Here is a 26,182-nt window from a genome sequence, read left to right on the forward strand (position 1 = left end):
TAGAAGCTCGAGTCTGTCAGGCTCGATCTTTTAAGCTCGAGATTTTCAAGCTCGACGACGAGTCTGATTCCAGGATATGAGATTTTTCTGTCAATATAGTTGTATTTTTTTTCAGAAATTGTACTTTTGAAACTATACAGCAACATTGATATGTAACTTATACATACACACATCGTTATTGTATTGAGTGAAGAAGTGTCGACCCGATGTTGTGCTTTACGTTTGTGACAACTTTAATGAGCTTAATTGGGCTCATTTTTTTTTGTATTCTTTTGACTCCAATTAAGATATCGATGAATCCGTCAACTGTAATAAAATATACATTATCTTCTTCTGTTTTATTTTATAAAAAATTATATTGGCTGCGTTTAACAAAAAAACAGTTTTGAAAATAGTGTAGGAATCTTTAATATGATTTGTTTATACATTCAGATTTATGAGGTATTAAGGGTAAAAATAATTCGTATTAAAGATATTACAACAGTTGCAGAGCTGCTTTTTTTGCTGAAAACAGTTATTGATACAATGGGACATCAGTTTCACCTAGTGATTCAGTTTTACCTGGTGATGCTAAACGTTCCACAATATGTTGGAGACACAGTACATCTTTACCATTGCATTGTCCCAATAATATATGCACATGTATTTATGTGAAAAATAATTGAAGAGAAACAATTATCTTGATTAATAAAATATTTTGTTGTAATTCGAAACACAGAGCATGATTTGGAAATTATTCTTAGACAGAATTACACCATACTTAAAACAAGAAAAGAGTCGACAGGGAGTGTACACAAAATACTAGGAAAAACATATTGAGAATTTATTTAAATAAAGAATTGTTTATTTTTCTTTATTAGTAACATTTTATTGCTATTAATGATTCATTAAAATATATGACAATCATATAACGGCTTACTCGTAGTTCCAATTGTTTGCATTTTTCTATGAAACCGTACTTTTTATCGTAGCCATGTTATTTCTATTTTCTAGTTCATTGTAAATAAGATGAAGTTGCTTCAGTAAAAATCTCATCTATCGCATTAATAACGTCATAATATTAATAATATATAGTCTTATGCTGTCTTTATATATAAATATTATATTTAAAAGTTTTAACATCTGTTTCTAGTGATACTGTCTTAAATGACATTTGATTTTTGAAGTTAATTACTGTTAATTACAATTCTCGATGAAATGATTATTAATATATATTATTGGTAAAGGCCTCAGATATTTTTCTTGAAAATATGTTTAAGAATATGATACATGTTTGTATTTCTTAAATTCTATAAATTGAAATACGTTTCGTTGTCGATTTGTTTCTACAGAATAGTTAATGTATCGTTTGGTCCTGAACAATTTACATTTAACATTGCCAAATTTGTTTTTGATGATGAAATATGAATTGTGTTACGACTATTTTATTAGATTTTCTTTTGAACTTAAGATATAACTTGAGGGTACACACATATACAAGTTTTTAATAAAAATTTATTAAAAATTAAAAAAAATAATTTAATCATCACTTTAAAAAAAAACTGGTTGTATAAATTTTGTAGTGATCATAGCGCAGAGAGTCATGCATTGCTCTCTCTGCTGAAGATCCAGATTCAAATCCCACTGATTGATTCTATTCGATCGTTAAGTCTCGAAAGGCAATGACGAACTACCGAGAGAATCTTGCTAAGGGGAGCCCTTTAAAAGACTGTTTGGAACTGGCGTTTAAATTATAGTTCCGTACACCTGTGTAAATCGTATGTCTGTGTAAAAGCGCACACCAAAAAATACTAAGGGGTCACTATGTTCTCAGATGAGAAGGATTAAAGACCAGAAAAAAAGATACATCTTATCATGCATATTAATTTATCTCTTTAAAAGTTTTATCCTATCAAATAAAACATAAAGTTAAAAAATATTTACACTACTTACAATGTCGTTAATAACTTTGAATTTTTTATAATTATTTTATTTAGAAATTAATTTTATTAAACAATAACATTTCAGCAATTGATCAAAATTTCCTTCATTTACAATAGTGATTTCTAAGTGTATCTAAAGCATACATTTTAAATAACATTAATTAAAATTTACTTAAATATGTATTTATTACTTCGCATTATATTAATTTCACCGTATTGAATACAAAACGGTAAAGTAAGTTACCGAAGCACTTGATAGCTGTAATAAATTTGTTTGAAAAGTTCTTTATTATATATTCACTAGATTATCCAGCGCGATAAGTATATGCGTAATATATATAATTTACCATAGCAGCACTTTCTAAAGATCCCACAAACAATCCACCAAGATTCAAATTAAAAGCTTTATTACCTCTTAGCAATAGAAATATTAGTATTTTCTGTATATGTAAAGGTGCTATGTACCATTGAACGTTATATCTATAAAACAATAAATGACACTTAAAAAAATAGGTGTGATAAATACATTTATAATAAATTTTGTTATACTTATATCACTTTATTTAAAATTATCTTTCACTTTGATGAATAATTATTCAATGAGTCAAGAGAGAGAGAATTAGTATAGAATTATATTGTGCAAAAAGCATCTTACACAGTAGCAAATACACGTTTATTGTGATCCATAACTTCTTGAGCGGTGTAGTTAGCCAAAATCAGGTACACGTACACAGTAATTATTATTATACTAAATGGCAAAAATTCTTCAATATTATTAACAGACGTAATCTGTAAAAAAATTAAATTTGATTGATTTTTACAGTATTTTATGAACTAGAGAGATATAATAATTTTTTTATAATCCTTTATAACAGATTATAAATGATGCATTAAGTAGATAGTGAATGTTTAGGAGCAAATGTCTCAGAAACATATTTTACAACACGATGTAAGTTTTCTAACATAGCGCGTCATTCAAATCAAAAGATTCACCATATTAGTACACAATAAAAAATTATAAATGTATTGCACAGTGTACAGTTAAGCAAGAAATTATTGTATAAATAATTACATACAGAAGACAGAAGGGAGTCGTGAAATAGATACAGGTTGGTGATATATTTTAATATAATTAAATTCTAAGAGCAACAATTAAAATTTCTCTTTTAGCAACTATTTAGACATTATTAAACTGTTACTGGTGATTAGTGTTTACTGCGTTTTTATAAAAGCTGAATTTTATTTGAATTTTATCAGACAATCATGACTTTTACACTTTTGTGTATATTTTTTACGTTATTTTGAATTTTGAATTGTAATATTCACCCTGAAAGTGTCTACATATATGCACACATTCTTTAATTAATTTTAATATTATAAAAAGATATTTTGTTATATAGAAATATATTTAAGTATAAAATTGAACTTACTTCAACGAAACTGCTGCTCAAGGAAACTATGCCAAACGCTATTAAAAAAAAGAATGATCCCTCAAAGCTCTTTATAAAAAATTGAGAAAACCTGTAAATTAAAAGAAGATTAATATTTTATTAAACAGATACTGTATTCATAGGATATACTGACTCTGTAGCTTTGCGATGAATATCTATTGCGTAGATTATTCCTTTGTAAATTAAAATTTCGTTTTCTTGAGTAATATTTTGAAGTATACTTGTCATCATTGCTCTTTGAATACGAAGACTATAAATAATTTTAGTAAACAATTTAAGAAATTTTACACAGTTTGGAGCTTGATTTATATTGATGGTTCAAGTTTAAGTAATTTTGCTTAACAACTAGATGACAGTCTTTTACTATTTTTGACACATATAAAGTTAAAGATGTAAATGTTATAAATTAAAAGAATTTTATAATGCCTTAAATGTTATTTTTTTTAGCATACACCAATATATTTGTTCAAAAACATTAAAAAAACTAAAAAGTGTTTATATTTTTTGTCATGATTGTAATACCCTCAATACAATTTGGCTGAGGTGTTTATTTTTTGCCATAAAATTCTTTACAGTTTTTTGGAAAGGGAGGAATTTTATAGATCCTATTAAACATAAAAATTATTAAATTGCTCAACAATATTAAATTATTTATTCCGATTTTGTGCAATAACTATGTTACAAGTCCGACTAAAATGCAGTTAGCATAAGCCAAAGTTTATAAGAAAATTATTATTTAACACTAAGATCCGCTGCGACCGATGCAGGCCATCTCATATTTATGTTTGACATTTTCATCAGTTCAAATTTTAAATTTATTATTTAACATTAATAAATTACAATAATTATTGGTCCTCTTCTTCAATTAATAACTTTAATTAGTACTGACTTTAATAAATATGAATTACTGGTTAAAATCTTTTGATTTTTATTCAGAAAATGCTCTTTATAACATATATTACGGTTATCGGAGCTTAGTCCTTTTATATAAAGATTTACTAAAACTGACCAAACTTTAATTGTAAATATCTTAAATACTATAAAAGACCGTCATTTAATTATAAACAATTTTATGACCCAGCAAAGAATTTTTATGACACATATGCCCAACGTCTGATTCACAACTATTTCAAAACGTCAAAGAATATAATAGAGCTTTGTAATAATGTGCAAAATTTTTTTCGTATTATTTTTTTTCTAGACTAAACCTATCTAACCCATCTTGTGAGTTAAGGCGACTTCCATTTCTCCATTACTTTGATAGAGCGAGACAGAGTGTAAATAAAGAAAAGATACATATGTTATTAGATATCACAAATATTAATCTTATCCGCAGTTAAAGTTTGAAATTTGGCTTTTCAAAAAACCTAGTTGGACATCCGTGCTTTATATTATCAAGTTTCAAATTATTTGAAGTGTGTAAATTTTTCTAAAAAGTTATCATAACTTGTGTAGAAATTATAATTTATTTAAATTTGTTTGAAGGAATAGATCAAGCTTCACTTACAAATACTCGTATTTAACTTTACCTGGCAATATTAAACATTCCACAAATATACCAAAAATATGTTAAGAACATCGTTCCTATTGCTATTATTGCAGTTATTCCTATCCACATGGCTGCGTTTAAGTGTAAAAAAATTAAAAAGTAATAGTCTTCTTGATTAACAAAATATTCTGTTGCGATATAAATCCTTGGATGTAGTCGGGAATGGTTCATAGACAGAATTACCCCGATAATAAGGGGCCACATTTGCAGTATGAAAAAAACAGACATATAGCATACACCAAATACTAAGAGGAAGATTAATCAGTACAGATTTTAACAATTTATTCAAACAAAAATTAATAATATTTTGCAATATTATGTAATTTTTCTACTATTATTAATTTATTGAAACTTATAGCATGTGAAAAACATATCAATAAAAAATCTTACTTGTAAGTACAGCCGTATATAATTGTGCTACTTTGCCATAATTTTCTAAGATAGCAATTTCATTTTTGTTTTTTAATTCGTTATAAGTATGTAGAATTTGTTCCAGTGATAACTTTACCTATCATATCAATAACATTTATCCCTTAATAATTTCTCATGCGTGGAATATCTATCGTTTATAATATTTCTATGCTACTCAATGCAAAATTTATCTGTATATGACATTTGTGATACTATTATGTTTCAGAGACATATTATATACATAAATAACACAAATATGTAATTATTTTGTAATTATTATAAATAAAATGTCACTCAAAATCAGCACATTTTGTTACAAACTATACATGCTGGAAAAAAGCAAGATTATAAACTTATTCTGAAAATATTTTGACATTAATGTTTTTGAAGTTGTTGCATTATAAATTTGAATATCTAAAATAAAAGAAAATATAGCAGCTATATGATTCCTAAGGGAAGTATTAAGTTATGATTTTAATGAAACTTTACGTACTTATATATGCGATGAAGTATTCAAATAAAAAAAGGTACCGGAACTACGCTACACATGAGCCATATGGCATAGCACAAGTTCACTGAAAAACATAGTAACTCAAGCCATTCAACGCAAAAGATAATTTTCAGTTATGAGGAATCCGACTAGGATAATATAATTACATGAAGGCCTTTTTCTCCTCTCACTTCTCTTACTTACTCAAATCAGTTATTTATGACTAAAAATCGTCTTCACTCTATTATGCACGTTCTATAGTGACTTTCATGGCAAATTTTTATAATTTATAAAGAGTAATGAAAAGAAGAATATATGTACGGATATAATTGGCCTCATGTTAATGATTAGTGAATAATAAATATCTATTTTATGACATGGATAACATTATGAAAAAATAATTATTTTCTAAAATTAACCACTGTGTACATTTTAAGTAAAAGAATATTAAAAATTGTGAATCAAATTGTATCGTAAATACGGAACGTCGAGAAAATTAAATCATCTAAATAAAATTTGAATTTAGAATATTTTATTTTTATTTCTAGTGTCTGTGGTCCTATACCACAATTGCGCCACATAATTGTTTTGTCTATGAACTTTAGGTCGTTTGATTTTTTTAAATATTTTTTTCTAATATCATATAGAATGCTTTATATTATATCAATTACAAAATTGATAAGTTAATGCTTTTAAATAAAATAAAATAATAAAATATGTTAATATAATGTTAAAACAATTTTGTAAAATAACAAATTACAAACTTAAAAGCAAAAGAATAATTATGAAAAAAAATAAAAGATTATGTAATTTGAACTCAACACGTTCCAACTATTAATTTAGGTTTACGTTAAAAAGTGTTTTTTTATTGATAAAATTATTAATGATTTTGATACTGGATATGTCATTTTCAAGTTTCGAATTTTAATTGCAGATTTGAAATTAGAATCATGAAAATTTCTCATGGATGAAATTTTATCTATTATAGCGTTAAAAATGCGAGTATGAAGTCTAAATATTCAAATCTATCCAGAACATATCAGATCATCATCTCTTGAAGACATAAACAAAGAAACGAAATACTATTGCCCAAACAATCACAGGAACGTATATAAAATGGAGACGATTTTCTCTCATGAAAAAAAATCTTGAGAGACATGTATGTATATAAAATTTTACTATATATATAAATAAACCATAATTAATGTTTTTAATTCGATTGTTATATTGATCATACCAGTTTAATTTTTGATAGTCTTACTTCAAATTTGTAATCAGCAATTCCAAATATTCCACATATATTAAAATTGTGTGTGTGTGTGTGTGTGTGTGTGTGTGTGTGTGTGTGTGTGATCAGAATATATTTAAAAAATATGTCCAACAAAAAGTTATCCTTTGTTTTAAGAGACAACAAAATAAATGTGTGTAAAAATATATTTATCGAAGATATCTGACTAACACTAATAAATACTTGACTTACCGTATCGGCATTAATCCAGAACGAGTTATATTTAACTGTCAAAAAAATGAAGAAAGTCGTGGAAGATATAATCTTTATGATGAAATCAGTTGTGCAGTCTGAGGTCACAAATGTTGTAAACTGCAAATAATAATTTTATCGTCGAAGTACATTTACATTCAGGTAAATATCACTTTTTATGTGATTCAAAAACTCATACACACACACTTTCCACCACAATCATTGTTTTGTGAATATATTTAACGAAAGCTATAGATTTGTAATTACTACGGAATTACTTTTAATTTTAACTTCAAATAACAATGAGTATATCTTAGCATGACTGTAAAAAATTAAACCAGTTATTGTCCTTGTACATAACAAAAAAGTACGACAAAGAAAATATTTCTAGCTTTCTCTTCTTTTTCTTTTTTTTCTTTTTTTATTTCTTTTCAAATAATGAGAATTATTTATAAAGTTATACCTGAAATATTATAAAAGTTATTAGAATGATAAGAAATACTGGAAATTGAACTTGAGCAAACTTCGATTTCTGAAAAGGCCATAAACCAATTGCGAGCAAAAGTAATCGATTGAACCGAAAGCGTTCTATCTCAAGACGAACCATATCTGACGAGCACGGAAATACATTTGATCATGAAAAAAAAAAAAAGAAAGTACCTTAGAAGGGTATAAGAGGCTTATACCCTTTTTATAACTAAATATCTTATAACTCTTTTAACATTAATGCTAACGTAAATTACCTAATGGATACAAGGAAGAATATAATATTGCAAAACACTTTAAGTAAAATACTCTAACATCGTTTTAAAAAGCATTGTATGATTAAATGATGAATTCAATGCCGAAGAAAATTTAACAGATGATTTATATCTCATGGAAAAATATTCTCGTATGGAGACTCTATCGAAAAGGACGTAAAAGCACTCGTTTCATTGAACGGTATTTTAGTACGTACACTCATAAGTACCTGACATAAGATACGTTTGAATATGATACCTTTAGTTTTAGAGGTAACGGAGCTAAAATTTTCCATTTCAATCTCGAACTTGACTGTAACATTAGAAGCTCGAGTCTGTCAGGCTCGACCTCTTAAGCTCGAGATTTTCAAGCTCGAAGACGAGTCTGATTCCAGGATATGAGATTTTTTCTCTCAATACAGTTGTATTTTTTTTTAGAAATTGTAATTTTAAAACTATACAACATCATTGATATGTAGCTCGTACATACACACATCGTCATTCTATTGAGTGAAGAAGTGTCGATTCGATGTCGTGCTTTACGATCGTGACAACTTCAATGAGTTTGCTTTGGCACGTTTTTTCTATATTGTTTTGACTTCAATTAAGATATCGATGAATCCGCCAACTGTAATAAAATATATATTATCTTCTTCTGTTTAAGAAATTATATTGGCTGCGCTCAACAAAAAAAAAACAGCTTTGAAAATAGTGTAGGAATCTTTAAAATGATTTGTTTATACATTCAGATTTATGAGGTATTAAGGGTAAAAATAAATTGTATTAAAGAATATTACAACAGTTGCAAAGCTGCTTTTTTTTGCTGAAAACAGTTATTGATACAATGGGACATCAGTTTCTCCTAGTGATTCAGTTTTACCTGGTGATGCTAAACGTTCCACAATATGTTGGAGACACATTATTAACATCTTTACCATTGCATTGTCCCAATATTATATGCACATGTATTCATGTGGAAAATAATTAAAGAGAAACAATTATCTTGATTAATAAAATATTTTGTTGTGATTCGAAACACAGGGCATGATTGGAAATTATTCATAGACAGAATTACACCATCAATTTAAGGCCATATTTATAACAAGAAAGAGTCGACAAGAAGTGTACACAAAATATTAGGAAAAAGATATTGAGAATTTATTTAAATAAAGAATTGTTTATTTTTCTTTATTAGTAATTTTTTATTGCTATTAATAATTCATTAAAATATATGACAATCATATAACGGCTTACTCGTAGTTCCAATTGTTTGTATTTTTCTATGAAACCATACTTTTTATCGTAGCCATGTTGTTTCTGTTTTCTAGTTCATTGTAAATATGCTGAAGTTGCTTCAGCAAAAATCTCATCTATTGCGTCATAATATTAATAACGTCATAATATTAATAATATATAGTCTTATGCTATTTTTATATATAAATGTTATATTTAAAAGTTTAACATTTGTTTTTAGTGATATTGTCTTAAATGACGTTTGATTTTTTAAGTTAATTACTTTTAATTACAATTCTCGATGAAATAATTATAAATATATATTATTGGTAAGGCCTCAGATATTTTTCTTGAAAATTTGTTTAAGAATATGATACATGTTTGTATTTTTTAAATTCCTTAAATTGAAATATGTTTCGTTGTCGACTTGTTTCTACAGAATAGTTAATGTATCGTTTGGTCCTGAACAATTTATATTTAACATTGCCAAATTTGTTTTTGATGTTGAAATATGAATTGTTTTACGACTATTTTATTAGATTTTCTTTTGAACTTAAGATATAACTTGAGGGTACACACATATACAAGTTTTTAATAAAAATTTATTAAAAATTAAAAAAATAATTCAATCATCACTTTTTTAAAAAAGAAACTGGCTGTATAAATCTTGTAGTGATCATAGCGCAGAGAGTCATGCATTGCTCTCTCTGCTAAAGATCCAGGTTCAAATCTCACTGATTGATTCTATTCGATCGTTAAGTCTCGAAAGGCAATGACGAACTACCGAGAGAATCTTGCTAAGAAGAGTCCTTTAAAAGACTGTTTGGAACTGGCGTTTAAATTATAGTTCCGTACACCTGTGTAAATCGTATGTCTGTGTAAAAGCGCACACCAAAAAATACGAAGGGGTCACTATGCTCTCAGACGAGAAGGATCAAAGACCATAAACAGAGATAAATCTTATCATGCATATTACTTCATCTCTTTAAAAGTTCTATCCTATCAAACAAAACACAAAGTTAAAAAATATTTACACTACTTATAATGTTGTTAATAACTTTAAATTTTTTATAATTATTTTATTCTGAAACTAATTTTATTAAACAATAACATTTCAGCAATCGATCAAAATTTTCTTCATTTACAATAGTGATTTCTAAGTATATCTAAAGTGTACATTTTAAATAACTTCAATTAAAATTTATTTAAATATGTATTTATTATATCGCATTATGTTAATTTCACCGTATTGAATACAAAACGGTAAAGTAAGTTACCGAAGCACTTGATAGCTGTAATAAATTTGTTTGAAAAGTTCTTTATTATATATTCACTAGATTATCCAGCGCGATAAGTATATGCGTAATATATATAATTTACCATAGCAGCACTTTCTAAAGATCCCACAAACAATCCACCAAGATTCAAATTAAAAGCTTTATTACCTCTTAGCAATAGAAATATTAGTATTTTCTGTATATGTAAAGGTGCTGTGTACCATTGAACGTTATATCTATAAAACAATAAATGATACTTAAAAAAATAGGTGTGATAAATACATTTATAATAAATTTTGTTATACTTATATCACTTTATTTAAAATTATCTTTCACTTTGATGAATAATTATTCAATGAGTTAAAAGAGAGAGAATTAGTATAGAATTATATTGTGCAAAAATGAATCTTACACAGTAGCAAATACACGTTCATTGTGATCGATAATTTCTTGAGCGGTATAGTTAGCCAAAACCAGGTACACGTACACAGTAACAATTATTATACTAAATTGCAAAAATTCCTCAACATTATTAACAGACGCAATCTGTAAAGAAATTAAATGTGCTTTATTTTTACAGTTTTTTTATGAACGAGAGAGATTTAATAATTTTTTTATAATCCTTTACAACAGATTATAAATGATGCATTTGTACATAAGTACATAGTGAATATTTAGGTGCAAATGTCTCAGAAACATATTTTATAAGACGATGTAAGTTTTCTCATACAGCGCGTGTCATTTAAGTCAAAAGATTTACTATATTAATACACAATCTTATCACTATATTAATACACAAAATTATAGATGCATTGCACAGTGTACGTACAGTTATGTAAGAAATTATTATATAAATAATTACATACAAAAGACAGAAGGAAGTTGTGAGGTACAGGCTGGGGATACAGCTTAATATAATTAAATTCTAAAAGCAACAATTAAAATTTCTCTTTTAGAATCTATTTAGACATTACCAAACGGTTACTGGTCATTAGTGTTCACTGCGTTTTTATAAAAGCTGAATTTTATTTGAATTTTATCAGACAATTAAGACTTTTACACGTGTGATTTCTTTACGTTATTTTGAATCTTCAACTATAATATTCATCCTGAATGTGTCTACATATATTCACACATTCTTCAATTCATTTTAATATAATAAAAAAGCATTTTCTTGTATTGAAATATATTTAAGTATAAAATTTAACTTACTTCAACAAAACTGCTGCTCAAGGAAACTATGCCAAACGCTATTAAAAAAAAAAACGATCCCTCAAAGCTCTTTATAAAAAATTGAGAGAACCTGTAGATTAACAGAACATTAGGTAATATTTTATTAAACAGATATTGTATTCATAGGATATACTAACTCTGTAGCTTTGCGATGAATATCTATTGCGTAGATTATTCCTTTGTAAATTAAAATTTCGTTTTCTTGTGTAATATTTTGAAGTATACTTGTCATCATTGCTTTTTCAATACGAAGACTATAACAATTTAAGAAAATTTACACAGTTTGGAGCTTGATTTATATTGATCACGTTTAAGTAATTTTGCTTAACAACTAGGTAACGGTCTTTTACTATTTTCGACATATTTAAAGTTAAAGATGTGAATGTTATAAATCAAAAGAATTTTGTAATGCCTTAAATGTTATTTTCTTATAGCATACACCAATATATTTGTTCAAAAACATTAAAAAAACTAAAAAGTGTTTATATTTTTAGTAATGATTGTAATACTTTCAATACAATCTAGCTCAGGTGTTAATTTTTTGCAATAAAATTCTTCACAGTTTTTCAAAAAGGAGGAATTTTATAGATGCTACTGAGCATAAAACTTATTAAATTGATTATCAATATTAAATTACTTATTCCGATTTCGTGCAATAACTGTATTACAAGTCCGACTAAAATGCAGTTTGCTTAAGCTGAAGTTTGTAGGGAAATTATTATTTAACACTAACAATAAAATCCGCTGTGACCGATGCTGGCCATCTCATATTTATGTTCGACATTTTCATCAGTTCCAATTTTAAATTTATTACTTAATATTAATAAATTACAATAATTATTGGTCCTTTTTATTAGTAACTTTAATTAGTAGTGACTTTAATAAATATCAATTACTGGCTAAAATCTTTTGATTTTTATTCAGGAAATGCTCTTTATAACATTTATTACGATCACCGGAGCTTTGTTCCTTCAAATAAAGATTTACCAAAACTGACGAAACTTTAATTGTAAATATCTTGAATACTATAAAAGACCGTCATTTAATTATAAACAATTTTATGACGAAGCAAAGAATTTTTATAACACATATGCCCAACGTCTGATTCACGACTATAACAAAATGTCAAAGAATATAGTAGAACGTCGTAATAATGTGCACAATTTTTTTCTTATTATTTTTTCCTAGACTAAGCCTATCTAACCCATCTTGTGAATTAAGACAACTTCTATTTTTTCATTACTTTGATACAACAAGACAGAGTGTAAATAATGAAAGGATACATATATTATTAGATATCAAAGATATTAATCTTATCAGCAGTTTAAGTTTGAAATTTGGCCCCTCAAAGAACCTCGTTGGACATCCGTGCTTTATATTATCAAGTCCCAAATTATTTAAAGTGTGTAAATTTTTCTAGAGTTATCATAACTTTTGCAGTAATTGTAATTTATTTAAATTTGTTTGAATGATTAGATCAAGCTTCACTTACAAATACTTGTACTTAACTTTACCTGGCAATATTAAACATTCCGCAAATATACCAAAAATATGTTAAGAACATCGTTCCTACTGCTAGTATTGCAGTTATTCCTATACATATGGCTGCGTTTAAGTGTAAAAAAATTAAAAAGTGATAGTCTTCTTGATTAACAAAATATTCTGTTGTGATATAATTCCTTGGATGTAGACGGGAATTGTTCATAGACAGAATTACCCCAATAATAAGGGGCCACATTTGCAGTATGAAAGAAACAGATATAAGGCACAAACTAATTACTAAGAGAAATATTAGTCAGTATAAATATTAACTATATATTTAAACAAAAAATTAATTATATTTTTCAATATTATATAATTTTTCTAATATTAATAATTTATTGAAACTTATAGCATGTAAAAAACGTTGCAATATAAAATCTTACTTGTAAGTATAGCCGTATATAATTGTGCTACTTTGCCGTAATTTTCTAAGATATCAATTTCATTTTTGTTTTTTAATTCGTTATAAGTATATAGAATTTGTTCCAGTGATAACTTCACCTATCATATCAATAACATTTATTTTTTTATTTAATAATTTTTCATGCGTGGGATATCTATCGTTTATAATTTTTTTATGTTTCTACTCAATGCGTAACTTATTTGTGTAACACATTTATGATACCATTTTGTTTCTGAGACATATTATATACATAAATAGCACAAATATGTAATTATTTTGCAATTGTTATAAATAAAATGTCACTCAAAATTAGCACATTTTGTTACAAAATATACATGCTGGAAAAAACAAGATTATAAACTTATTCTGAAAATAGTTTTACATTAATGTTTTTGAAGTCGTTGCATTATAAATTTGAATATCTAAAATGAAAGAAAATATAGCAGCTTATATGATTCCTACAGGAAGTATTAAGTTATGATTATAATAAAATTTTACGTACATACATGTGCGATGAAGTATTCAAATAAAAAAAGGGACCGGAAATACGCTACACATGAGGCATAGCACAAATTTGCTGTAAAACTTAGTAACTCAAACCATTCAACGCGAAGGATAATTTTCGATTATGAGGAATCCGACTAGCGTGACATAATTACATGCTGGCCTTTTTCTCTTCCCACTTCTTTCACTCAAATTAGTGATTTATGACTAAAGATTGTCTCCACTCTATCATGCATATTCTATAGTGACTTTCTTGGCAAATTTTTATAATTTATAAAGAGTAATGAAAAAAAGAGTATATGTACGGATATAATTGGCCTTATGTTAATGATTTGCGAATAATAAATATCTATTTTATAACATTGATAATATTATGAAAAAATAATTATTTTTTAAAATTAACCACTCTGTACATTTTAAGTAAAAGAATATTAAAAATTGTGAATCAAATTGTATCGTAAATACGGAACGTCGAGAAAATTAATTCATCCAATTAAGATTTGAACTTAGAATATTTTATTTTTATTTCTAGTGTCTGTGGTCCTGTACTACAATTGCGCCACATAATTATTTTGTCTATGAACTTTAGGTCGTTTGATTTTTTTAATAATTTTATAATATTATATAGATATTATAAAAGCTTTATATTATATGAATTAAAAATTGATAAGTTAATGCTTTTAAATAAAATAAAATAACAAAATATGTTAATAAAATGTTAAAAAAATTTTTTAAATAACAAATTACAAACTTAAAAGCAAAAAATAATTATGAAAAAAATAAAAGATTATGTAACTAGGAACTCAACACGTTTTAACTATTAGTTTAGGTTTACGTTAAAAAGTGTTTTCTTTATTGTTAAAATTATCAATGATTTTGATACTGGATACGTCATTTTCAAGTTTTGAATTTTAATTGCAGATTTGAAATTAGAATCATAAAAATTTGTCATGGATGAAATTTTAGCTATTGTAGCGTTAAAAATGCGAGTATGAAGTCTAAATATTCAAATCCACCCAGAACAGATCATCATCTCTTGAAGACATAAACAAAAGAACGAAATACTATTGCCCAAACAATCACAGGAACGTATATAAAATGAAGACGATTTTCTCTCATGAAAAAAAATCTTGAGAGACATGTATGTATATAAAATTTTACTATATATATAAATAAACCATAATTAATGTTTTTAATTCGATTGTTATATTGATCATACCAGTTTAATTTTTGATAGTTTTACTTCAAATTTGTAATCAGCGATTCCAAATATTCCACATATATTAAAATTGTGTGTGTGTGTGATCAGAATATATTTAAGAAATATGTCCAACAAAAAGTTATCGTTTGTCTTAATGGACAACAAAATAAATGTGTGTAAAAATATATTTATCGAAGATATCTGACTAAAACTAATAAATACTTGACCTACCGTATCGGCATTAATCCAGAACGAGTTATATTTAACTGTCAAAAAAATGAAGAAAGTCGTGAAAGATATAATCTTTATGATGAAATCAGTTGTACAATCTGAGGTCACAAATGTTGTAAACTGCAAATAATAATTTTATTGAAGAAATATTTTTACATTCAAATAAATATCACTTTTTATGTGATTTATAAACACAAAAATTTATACACACACACTTTCCACAACAATCATTGTTTTGTGAATATATTTAACGGAAGCTACAGATTTGTAATTACTACGGAATTACTTTTAATTTTAACTCCAAATAACAATGAGTATATCTCGGCACGTTATTAAAAATTTAAACCAGTTATTTGTCCTTGTACATAACAAAAAAGTACGACAAAAAAATTATCTCTAGTTTTTTCTTTTTTTTTTCTTTTTCTATTTCTTTTTAAATAATGAGAATAATTTATAAAGTTATACCTGAAATACTATAAAAGTTATTAGAATGATAAGAAATACTGGAAATTGAACTTGAGCAAACTTCGATTTCTGAAAAGGCCATAAACCAATTGCGAGCAAAAGTAATCGATTTAACCGAAAGCGTTCTATCTCGAGACGAACCATATCTGACGAGCACGGAAATACATTTGATTATGAAAAAAAAAGAAAGTACCCGTAGAAGGATATAAGAGGCTTATACCCTTCGTATAACTAAATGTCTTATAACTCTTTTAACGTTAATGCTAACGTAAATTACCTAATGGATACAAGGGAGAACAAAATATTGCAAAACACTTTAACTAAAATACTTTAACATCGTTTTAAAAAGCATTGTATGATTAAATGATGAATTCAATGCCGAAGGAAATTCAATAGGTGTTTAATACCCATGAAGAAATATTCTACTCGACAGAAAGACGCGCAGGCGCACTTAACCTCTTTCAGTAACACATTGTATGGTATTTCATTCTCGTACGCACACTTATAAGGTTTGAGTCTTCAGAGAAACATCAATCAATTTATTACACTGGCTGTTAATTTTTCTTAAAATACTAATATTTATCATTGTATTCTTTGTGCAAAATATATAAATATAATAAATATGCAGCATTGAAAAATTAATATATTTTTAAAAAATTAATTTGCAGTTAATAGTTTATTAATTTTGTTACGTTAAATTATTTGTGAATAATGACCTATTTAATTAATTTAAAAATTAAAAATATTTGTTATAGATATTGTAATATGTATCATAAATATAACTTGTTATATTTCCTGTACATTTCCTGTACATTTTGTGCACTGTATTAGCTATAAATATAATATTTTTTTATTTAGATTTTTACAAAAATCTGTAATAAAAAAATGGTTATTTGTGTATAAGTGAACAACGCAAATATTACTTACATTGTGGCAAATACGTATTTATTGTGATTCGTAATGTCCTGTGCGATATAGTTGGATAAAGACAGGTATACATGAAGAACGTTATGCATTTCCCAATGTAATCGCACTTTTTAGAGCCAACAATTTTGTTCTTATTTTCTAATTTGTTAGTAGTTTGCTGAAGTTGCTTTAGTGAAAATCTCATTGAGAGGGAAAAAAGAAAAAGAGAGGGAGAAAAAGAGATAGATTATATTAATAACATAATAATAATAATAATATATTGTTTTGTGCTATTTTTGTTTATAAATATAATTTTAAAGTGTTTATCATATTATATATGTTTGTCATATTCTAGTAATACTTTATTAAATAATATTTGATTTTTAAGATGTTACTTACAATTACTTAGAAATCCGGATGCAATTGTTGTCAATATTCATTATTGACTAAGTCCTCAAATATTTTTCTTGAAAATATTTTTAAGAATTTAATGCATGTTTTTATTTCTTAAATTCTTACGTTTTTATTTCTTTGTTAAGGTGTTCTTACAGAATAATTAATGTATTATTTGCTCCTAAACAATTTTTATTTAACATTGCTAAATTTGTTTTTGAAATTTAAATATGAATTGTGTTACCATTTTTTTTTATTTTTTCTTGAACTTATAGTATAACTTGTACGTTCATATACACGAAGTTTTAATAAAAATTAAAGTAACTATATAATTTTAATAAAAATGTTTTATATATACAGAATTACTTTGATTATCACTTTTTTTTTAAATTGAATTTATTACATTATCATGAATTTTTATTATTACAATTTCTTTAAAAGTATGTTTTGTCCTGCTAGTAAAATACAAATTTTTAAAATATACGTATTATATACAATGTTATTAATAACTTTAAATCTTTATAATTATCACATTATTTTCTTAAACTATAACATTTTCATAATCGGTCCAAATTTTCTTTATTTACAATACTTATGATGTTTAAGTATATCTAAAGCATAGACTTTAAGTAATTCCAATTAAACGATTTATATATGGCTTTATTACGCCAATATTATGTTAATTTTACCGTAATGAATACAGTACCGTAAAGTAAGTTATCGAAGCACTTGTTAGCTGTAATAAATTTTTTTGAAAAATTATTTATTATATATTTATTAAGTTATCCAGCACGATAAATACTTGCGTAATATATATTTTTTACCATAGCAGCACTTTCTAAGGATCCCACAAACAATCCACCAAGATTGAGATTAAAAGCTTTATTACCTCTTAGCAATAGAAATATTAGCATTTTCTGTATACGTAATGGTGCTATGTACCATTGAACGTTATATCTATAAAATAATAAATGACACTTGAAAAATAAATGTGATAAATATGTGTATTATATTTGTAACAAATTTTGCTGTATTTATATTATTTTACTTAAAATTAATTTTTACTTTGATGAGCAATTTCACAATGTCAAAAGAGAGAGTATTTGTATAAGATTACACTGTGCAAAAATGTATCTTACGCGGTAGCAAATACACGGTTATTGTGATCCATAACTTCTTGAGCAGTGTAGTTAGCCATAATCATGTACAGGAACACAGTAAGTATTATTATACTAAATGGAATAAATTCCTCAAAATTATTTATAGATACAATCTGTAAAGAAATTAAATGTGGTTGATTTTTTCAATTTTTTATGCACGAAAGATTTTTTATAATCCTTTACAACACATTATAAATGATGCATTACATACATAGCGAATTTACAGCATTTAGCTGTAAATGTCTTAGAAATATATTTTACAACATGATGTAAGTTTTCTAACATAGCGCGTGTCATTTAAACCAAAATATTCACTATATAATACACAATCTAAAATTATAGGTGCATTACACCAGTGTGCAGTTAAATAAGAAATTATATGTAAATAATAACATACATAAAACGAAAGGGAAATAGGTATAGATTGGTGATATATCTTAAAATAATTGAATTTTAAGAGCAACGATTAAAATTACTTTTTTAGAGTTTGTTTAGACATTATTAAACGGTTACTGGTCATTAGTGTTTACTGCGTTTTTATAAAAGCTGAATTTTATTTGAATTTTATCAGACAATCAAGACTTTTACACGTGTATATTTTTTACGTTATTTTTAGTCTTTAACTGTAATATTTACCCTGAATGTGTCTACATATATTCACACGTTCTTTAATTAATTTTAATAAAATATATTTTGTTATATAGAAATATATTTAAGTGAAAAATTAAACTTACTTCAACAAGAGTGCAACTGAAGGAAATCATGCCAGACGCTATTATAAAGAAGAACGGTCCCTCAAAAATCTTCAGAAAATGTTGAGAAAATCTTTAGGAGTAATAAAATATTAATGTTATATTGTACTGATATTTGTAGGATAATCATAGTATATACTGACTGTGTAGCTTTGCGATGGATATCTATCGCGTAGATCATTCCTTTATAAATTAAAATTTCATTTTCTTGAGTAATATTTTGAAGTATACTTGTCATCATTGCTTTTTCAATACGAAGGCTATAAATAATTTTGATAAACAATTTAAGAAAATTTACACAGTTTGGAGCTTGATTTATATTGATGGTTCACTTTTAAGTAACTTTGCTTCACAATTAAATGACGATCTTTTACTATTTTCGACATATTTAAAATTAAAGATGTGAATGTTATAAGTCAAGAGAATTTTATAATGTCTTAAATGTTATTTTCTTATAGCATACACAAATATATTCTGTTCAAAACCATTAAAAACTGAACAGTGTTTATGATTCTTGTCATGATTGTTATAACCTCAATACTTATTAATAATCTGTCTGAGGTGTTAATTTTTTGCAATAAAATTCTTCACTGTTTTTTGGAAAAGGGGATATTCTATAAATGAAATTGAGCATAAAAATTATTAAATTACTCATCAATTTATTATTATTTATTTCGATATCGTGCAATAACTATGTTACAAGCCTGACGAAAATGCAATTTGCGTAAGCCGAATTTTGTAGAAAAAATTATTATTTAACATTAAAATCTGCTCTGTGATATAGGCTATCTTGTATTTATGTTTGACTTTTTACCAGTTCGAATCTCAAACTTATTATTAAATATTAATAAATTACAATAATTATTGTTTCTCCTTTTTATTAATTACTTTAATTAATAATGACTTTAATAAATATTAATTACTAAATCTTTTGTTTTTTTTTAGGAGAATGCTTTTTATAACATACCTGTATTATGATTAAAACTCATATTATGGTTAAAGTCATCGGAGTTTTGTTTCTTCATATAAAGATTTACAAAAACTGACCAAACTTTAATTTTAAATATCTTAAATACTATACAGGACCGTCATTTAATTATAAACAATTATTACGCAAGAAAGAATTTTGATGACACTTATGCCCAACGTCTGATTAACGACTATTCCAAAATGTCAAAGAATATAATAGAACTTTAGAATATAATAGAACTTTGTAATAATGTACAAAAATTCTCGTATATTTTCTTTTTAATAGACCAAGCCTGTCTAAACTCACTTTGTGAGTTACGGCGACTTCCATTTTTTCATTCTTTCGATAGAGCGAGACAACATGTAAATAAAGAAAGGATACACATATTGTTAGACATCAGGGATATTAATCTTATCCGCGGTTAAAGTTTGAAATTTAGCTCCTCAAAGAACCTAGTTGGACATCCGTGCTTTATATTATCAAGTTCAAAATTATCTGAAGTGTGTAAATTTTTCTAAAAAGTTATCATAACTTTTGCAGTAATTATAATTTATTTAAATTCATTTGAATGAATAGATCAAGCTTTACTTACAAATACTCGTACTTAACTTTACCTGGCAATATTAAACATTCCGCAAATATACCAAAAATATGTTAAGAACATCGTTCCTACTCCTATTATTGCAGTTAATCCTATACATATGGCTACGTTTAAGTGTAAAAAAATTAAAAAGTAATAGTCTTCTTGATTAACAAAATATTCTGTTGTGATATAAATCCTTGGATGTAGTTGGGAATTATTCATAGGTAGAATTACTGCGATAATAAAGGGCCACATTTGCAGTGTGAGAAAAACACACCAATAGAACACACCAAACACTAAGAGGAAGATTAATCAGTACAAATATTAACAATGTATTTAAACAAAAAAATTATTTATATTTCTCAATATTATATAATGTTTTTACTATTATTATTTATTGACGCTTATAACATTTAAAAAACATTGCAATATAAAATCTTACTTGTAAGTATAGCCGTATATAATTGTGCTACTTTGCCGTAATTTTCTAATACAGTAATTTCATTCTTGTTCTTTAATTCGTTATAAGTATGTAGAATTTGATCCAGTGATAACTTTACCTATTATATCAATAACATTTATCCCTTTACTTAATAATTTCTCATGTATGGGATATCTAACTTTTTATAATCTTTCTATGTTTCTACTCAAGGCGTAAGTTATTTGTGTATCACATTTGTGATACCAGTTTGTTTTTGAGACATATTATATACATAAATAACACAATTGCATAATTATTTTGAATTAATTATAAATAAAATATCATTCTGAATTAGCACATTTTGTTACAAAATATATATGCTGGAAAAAAGTAAGATTATAAACTTATTCTAAAAATATCTTTACATTAACGTTTTTGAACACGTTGCATTATGAAATTGAATATCTGAAATGGAAGAAAATATAGCAGCTATATGATTCATAAGGGAAATATTATATATGTGTATAAATTATGATTTTAATGAAACTTCACGTAAATACATATGTGAAATATTTAAATAAAAAAAGGTATCGGAACTACTCTACACATGAGCCATATGACATGGGACAAACTTGCTGAGAAACATATAGTAGTAACTCGAACCATTCAACGCGAAAGATAATTTTCAGTTAGGAATCCGACTAGGATAACATAATTACATGAAGGCCTTTTTCTCCTCTCACTTCTGTTACTTACTCAAATCAGTTATTTATGACTAAAAATCGTCTTCACTCTATTATGCACGTTCTATAGTGACTTTCTTGGCAAATTTTTATAATTTACAAAGAGTAATGAAAAGAAGAATATATGTACGGATATAATTGGCCTCATGTTAATGATTAGTGAATAATAAATATCTATTTTATGACATGGATAACATTAGGAAAAAATAATTATTTTCTAAAATTAACCACTGTGTACATTTTAAGTAAAAGAATATTAAAAATTGTGTATCAAATTATATTGTAAAGACGGAACGTCGAGAAAATTCAGCCGACTAAAATTTGAACTTAGAATGTTTCATTATTATTTCTAGTATTTGTGGTGCTGTGCAACAATATTGCGCAACAATAATTATTTTGGTCGTCTCTGAATTTCATTGGTCGTATGATTTTTTTATATTATCCTACAATATCATTTCGAATGCTTTATATTATATAAATTACAATATTGATAAGTTAATGCTTTTAAATAAAATAAAATAATAAAATATGTTAATAAAAATTTGAAATAATTTTGTAAAATAATAGATTTAGTAAAAATAAAAAAAAATTAATAATTATAAATAAAAAATTAAAGATTATATAACTAGGAACTCTACACGTTTCAACTATTAATTCAGGTTTACGTTAAAAAATATTTTTTTTTTTAAGTATCATAGGTTTTGATATTAGACACGTCATTTTTAATTTTCGAATTTTAATTGCAGATTTGAAATTAGAACCGTAAAAATTTGTCATGTATAAAATTTTATCTATTGTAGCGTTAAAGTTACGAGTCTGTAGTGCCAAATATTCAAATCCATCCAGAATGTCCACATGTCAGATCATCTTTTAAAGACAAAAACAAAGGAGCGAAAGTACTATTGCCGAAATAATTACAGGAACATGTATAAAATGGAGACGATTTTTACTCATGAGAAAAAATGTTGTGAGACATGTATATATATAAAATTTTACTATATCTATATAAATAAACCATAATTAATGTTTTTAATTCGGTTATCATATTGATTCTAGAAGTCTAATTATTAAAGTTTTAGTTCGAATTTCTAATCAACGATTCCAAAATATTCTACATATATTACAATTGATCAGAATATATTTAAAAAATATGTCCAACAAAAAGTTATCGTTTGTCTTAAGGGACAACAAAATAAATGTGTGTAAAAATATATTTATTGAAGATATTTGACTAACACTGATATATACTTGACGTACCGCATCGGCATTAATCCAGAACGAGTTATATTTAATTGTCAAAAATATGAAGAAAAACGCAAAAGATAAAATCTTGATGATGAAATCAGTTGTACAATCTGAGGTCACAAATGTTGTAAACTGCAAATAATAATTTTATTGAAGAAATACTTTTACATTCAAATAAATATCACTTCTTATGTGATTCATAAACACAAAAACTCACACACACACATTTCCACCACAAACATTGTTTTGTAAATATATTTAACGGAAGCTACATATTTATAATTAACTACGGAATTACTCTTAATTTTAACTTCAAATAACAATGAGTATATTTTACCACGACTGTAAAAAATTAAATCAGTTATTTGACCTTGTACATAACAAAAAAGTACGACAAAAAAATTATCTCTAGTTTTCTTTTTTCTTCTTTTTTTCTTTTTCTATTTCTTTTTAAATTATGAAAATAATTTATAAAGTTATACCTGAAATACTATAAAAGTTATTAGAATGATAAGAAATACTGGAAATTGAACTTGAGCAAACTTCGATTTCTGAAAAGGCCATAAACCAATTGCGAGCAAAAGTAATCGATTTAACCGAAAGCGTTCTATCTCGAGACGAACCATATCTGACGAGCATGGAAATACATTTGATCATGAAAAAAAAAAGAAAGTACCCTTAGAAGGGTATAAGAGGCTTATACCCTTCTTCTAACTAAATATCTTATAACTCTTTTAACATTAATGCTAACGTAAATTACCTAATGGATACAAGGGAGAATAAAATATTGCAAAACACTTTAACTAAAATACTTTAACATCGTTTTGAAAACCATTGTATAATTAAATGATGAATTCAATGCCGAAGGAAATTTAATAGATGTTTTAACCCATGAAGAAATACTCTACTCGATAGAAAGTCGCGCAGGCGCACTCAACGTTTTTCAGCAACACAATGTATGGTATTCTCGTACGTGCGTTTGAGCCTTCAGAGAAACATCAGCCAATTTATTACACTGTTTATTTTTGATAACATACTAATATTTATCATTGTATTCTTTGTGTGTACAGTCGTGAGCTAAAAGGTTGCAACACATTTTTTTCGATGGTTTTTGGAATGTAGACTTGCTCATCGAACGGCGAACGTCATTGGTTTACCTATGGATTCAACCAATTACGTTCGCCTATCGATGAGCAAGTTTACATTCCAAAAACCATCAAAGAAAATGTGTTGCAACCTTTTAGCTCACGACTGTACAATATATAAATGCCATGAATATGCTACATTGGTAAGTTAATATATTTTTAACTAAATTAATTAAAAGTTAATAAATTTTGTTACGTAAAATATTTCATAAATAACGAGCCATTTAGTTAATTGTAAAAATTAATTAAAGTTCTTCTCAAAATTTAAACACAATTAATATTTGTGAAATAGGCTAATAAGAGTCAACATGGGTAAAAGTGCGCAATCACAATAGGTGAGTCATGAAAATAATTACGGTAATTATTTACTATTCAAAATAAAACATACGATAATTATACAGATAAGTGTCCTTGCTTACGGCACGGCCACGGGTAACGCCATTATATATTTGACTACCGTTGGTCACTCGATTGCTTCCCGTTTTCGGTGACAGATGACGGCTGGAATTCTTTTTATTGATACGATGAAGATGACTCCAAAGCGAGTTGAAACGTTTGTTCGTTTGTAATTTAGAAAAGAATAAATGATTTAAAGCTCGTAAGTACTTGCTGCGGCCATATTGAAGTCGTGCCGTCAGAAGCGAGAAATTGCGTGAAATGACACGTAATTTTGTCCGACATGCCATTTGTAAATAAAGCCAATTTGGATAAAACAGACTAAGCAGATGACTTTAAAACACTTCTAAATATCGGTCACGATTATCCTTTTTTCGCTTAGCAGTCAGTAAATAGTCGTAAAAAGCACGTAAAGTGACGTCTATTCAGACAGGAAAACACACGGATAGCTATTGAAAGGAGTGAAAAATGTACTTTTATGTATAAAATTCAAAAAAACTTTACTCGCATTCTATTTTTACGAATTTGGTAAATATGAGACAAGTCATATTTTTACAATGAAACACATAATAACAAAATAACATGCACGATAACATTTCATCGTCAATCTGCCACGTTTCACGTGTATTAGTTCTAATTTTGTCCGCAACGAAATGTCGCTACCGTCAACGCGGAGTTCTCGGCTGAGGAGTCAGGAGCCTTAATATTGATACTTATGATTGCGCACATTTACTAGCGCTGATTCTCGATAGCTTATTTTCCAATTATTGATTGTGTTTTAATTGTAAAAAGTTAAAATATGTGCCTATCAGATATTGTAATATGTATTATATAACTCATTATATTCAATCAATATTTCCAGTATTTTTTATAAATCGTATTAACTATAAATATAATATTTTAATTTAGATTGTTACAAGAGCAGCCTGTAATAAAAAAAAGATTATTTGTGTATAAATGCATAAGACAAATATTACTTACATTGTGGCAAATACTCGTACGTATTTATTGTGATTTGTAATTTCATGTGCGGTATAGTTGGATACACAACGTATATATAAAGAACGTTATGCGTTTACCAATACAATTGTACTTTTTTGAGGCAGCAATTTTCTTCCAATTTTCTAATTTGTTAGAAGTATGCTGAAGATGCTTTAGTGAACATCTCATCCAGAGAGAGAGAGAAAGAGAGAGAGACGGGGGGGAGAGAGAGAGATCACATTAATAACATAATAATAATATACAGTTTTGTGCTATTTTGGTTTATAAATATTTTTAAAAAGCTTATTATTCGTCATTTTCGTGACGAATAGTAAACTTTTTAAAAATAATATTT

The 26,182-nt window shown here is 26.4% G+C and overlaps 4 protein-coding genes across 5 annotated transcripts in view; 1 reads left to right on the forward strand and 3 right to left on the reverse strand.

Annotated features, from left to right (window-relative positions):
• Window positions 1-1,943: 1,943 nt before the first annotated feature.
• Window positions 1,944-8,045, reverse strand: LOC120359124. The gene is made up of 9 exons (XM_039455603.1): window positions 7,767-8,045; window positions 7,304-7,423; window positions 5,313-5,430; window positions 4,903-5,167; window positions 3,507-3,623; window positions 3,353-3,443; window positions 2,578-2,711; window positions 2,270-2,402; window positions 1,944-2,181 (listed from the first exon to the last, which is right to left on the reverse strand). The coding sequence occupies exons 1-9, from the start codon at window positions 7,908-7,910 to the stop codon at window positions 2,131-2,133; spliced, it is 1,173 nt and encodes a 390-aa protein (XP_039311537.1). The 5' UTR covers window positions 7,911-8,045; the 3' UTR covers window positions 1,944-2,130.
• The window catches only part of LOC105202583 (non-structural maintenance of chromosomes element 3 homolog), a 314,468-nt gene continuing 295,618 nt past the window's right edge, over window positions 7,333-26,182 (forward strand). For both annotated transcript variants that reach the window (XM_039455631.1, XM_039455634.1), the window contains exon 1: window positions 7,333-7,465. The gene's annotated coding sequence lies outside the window, so the exon portion shown is untranslated. The remainder of the gene's footprint in view (window positions 7,466-26,182) is intronic.
• On the reverse strand, window positions 10,341-16,394 carry LOC113004047. The gene is made up of 9 exons (XM_039455604.1): window positions 16,133-16,394; window positions 15,668-15,787; window positions 13,712-13,829; window positions 13,301-13,565; window positions 11,924-12,040; window positions 11,766-11,856; window positions 10,966-11,099; window positions 10,657-10,789; window positions 10,341-10,568 (listed from the first exon to the last, which is right to left on the reverse strand). The coding sequence occupies exons 1-9, from the start codon at window positions 16,274-16,276 to the stop codon at window positions 10,518-10,520; spliced, it is 1,173 nt and encodes a 390-aa protein (XP_039311538.1). The 5' UTR covers window positions 16,277-16,394; the 3' UTR covers window positions 10,341-10,517.
• LOC113004048 (odorant receptor 49b-like) lies at window positions 17,897-19,606 on the reverse strand. The gene is made up of 5 exons (XM_039455643.1): window positions 19,487-19,606; window positions 19,326-19,416; window positions 18,571-18,704; window positions 18,256-18,388; window positions 17,897-18,167 (listed from the first exon to the last, which is right to left on the reverse strand). Exons 1-5 carry the CDS (start codon window positions 19,582-19,584, stop codon window positions 18,117-18,119), a joined length of 507 nt encoding a protein of 168 aa, XP_039311577.1. The 5' UTR covers window positions 19,585-19,606; the 3' UTR covers window positions 17,897-18,116.

The sequence above is a fragment of the Solenopsis invicta genome, chromosome 12, assembly GCF_016802725.1.
Source record: "Solenopsis invicta isolate M01_SB chromosome 12, UNIL_Sinv_3.0, whole genome shotgun sequence".
Taxonomy (NCBI): domain Eukaryota; kingdom Metazoa; phylum Arthropoda; class Insecta; order Hymenoptera; family Formicidae; genus Solenopsis; species Solenopsis invicta.

Bases quoted from the DNA above. Each gene is read 5' to 3' on its own strand.
- LOC120359124 (XM_039455603.1), bottom strand. From the start codon at position 7,910: ATGGTTCGTCTTGAGATAGAACGCTTTCGGTTCAATCGATTACTTTTG. The intron at 5,431-7,303 runs GTAAGTCAAGTA...TTGATATGATAG, and splicing joins TCTGGATTAATGCCGATACG to GTAAAGTTATCACTGGAACA. The intron at 3,624-4,902 runs GTAAAGTTAAAT...AATTATTTATAG, and splicing joins GGAATGTTTAATATTGCCAG to TCTTCGTATTCAAAGAGCAA.
- LOC113004047 (XM_039455604.1), bottom strand. From the start codon at position 16,276: ATGGTTCGTCTCGAGATAGAACGCTTTCGGTTAAATCGATTACTTTTG. The intron at 13,830-15,667 runs GTAGGTCAAGTA...TTGATATGATAG, and splicing joins TCTGGATTAATGCCGATACG to GTGAAGTTATCACTGGAACA. The intron at 13,566-13,711 runs GTAAGATTTTAT...TATTTCTCTTAG, and splicing joins ATATACGGCTATACTTACAA to TAATTAGTTTGTGCCTTATA.
- LOC113004048 (XM_039455643.1), bottom strand. From the start codon at position 19,584: ATGATGACAAGTATACTTCAAAATATTACTCAAGAAAATGAAATTTTA. The intron at 18,705-19,325 runs GTAAGTTTAATT...ATTTCTTTACAG, and splicing joins TCAGTTGCACTCTTGTTGAA to ATTGTATCTATAAATAATTT. The intron at 18,168-18,255 runs GTAAAAAATATA...AATTTATTACAG, and splicing joins CCTTAGAAAGTGCTGCTATG to CTAACAAGTGCTTCGATAAC.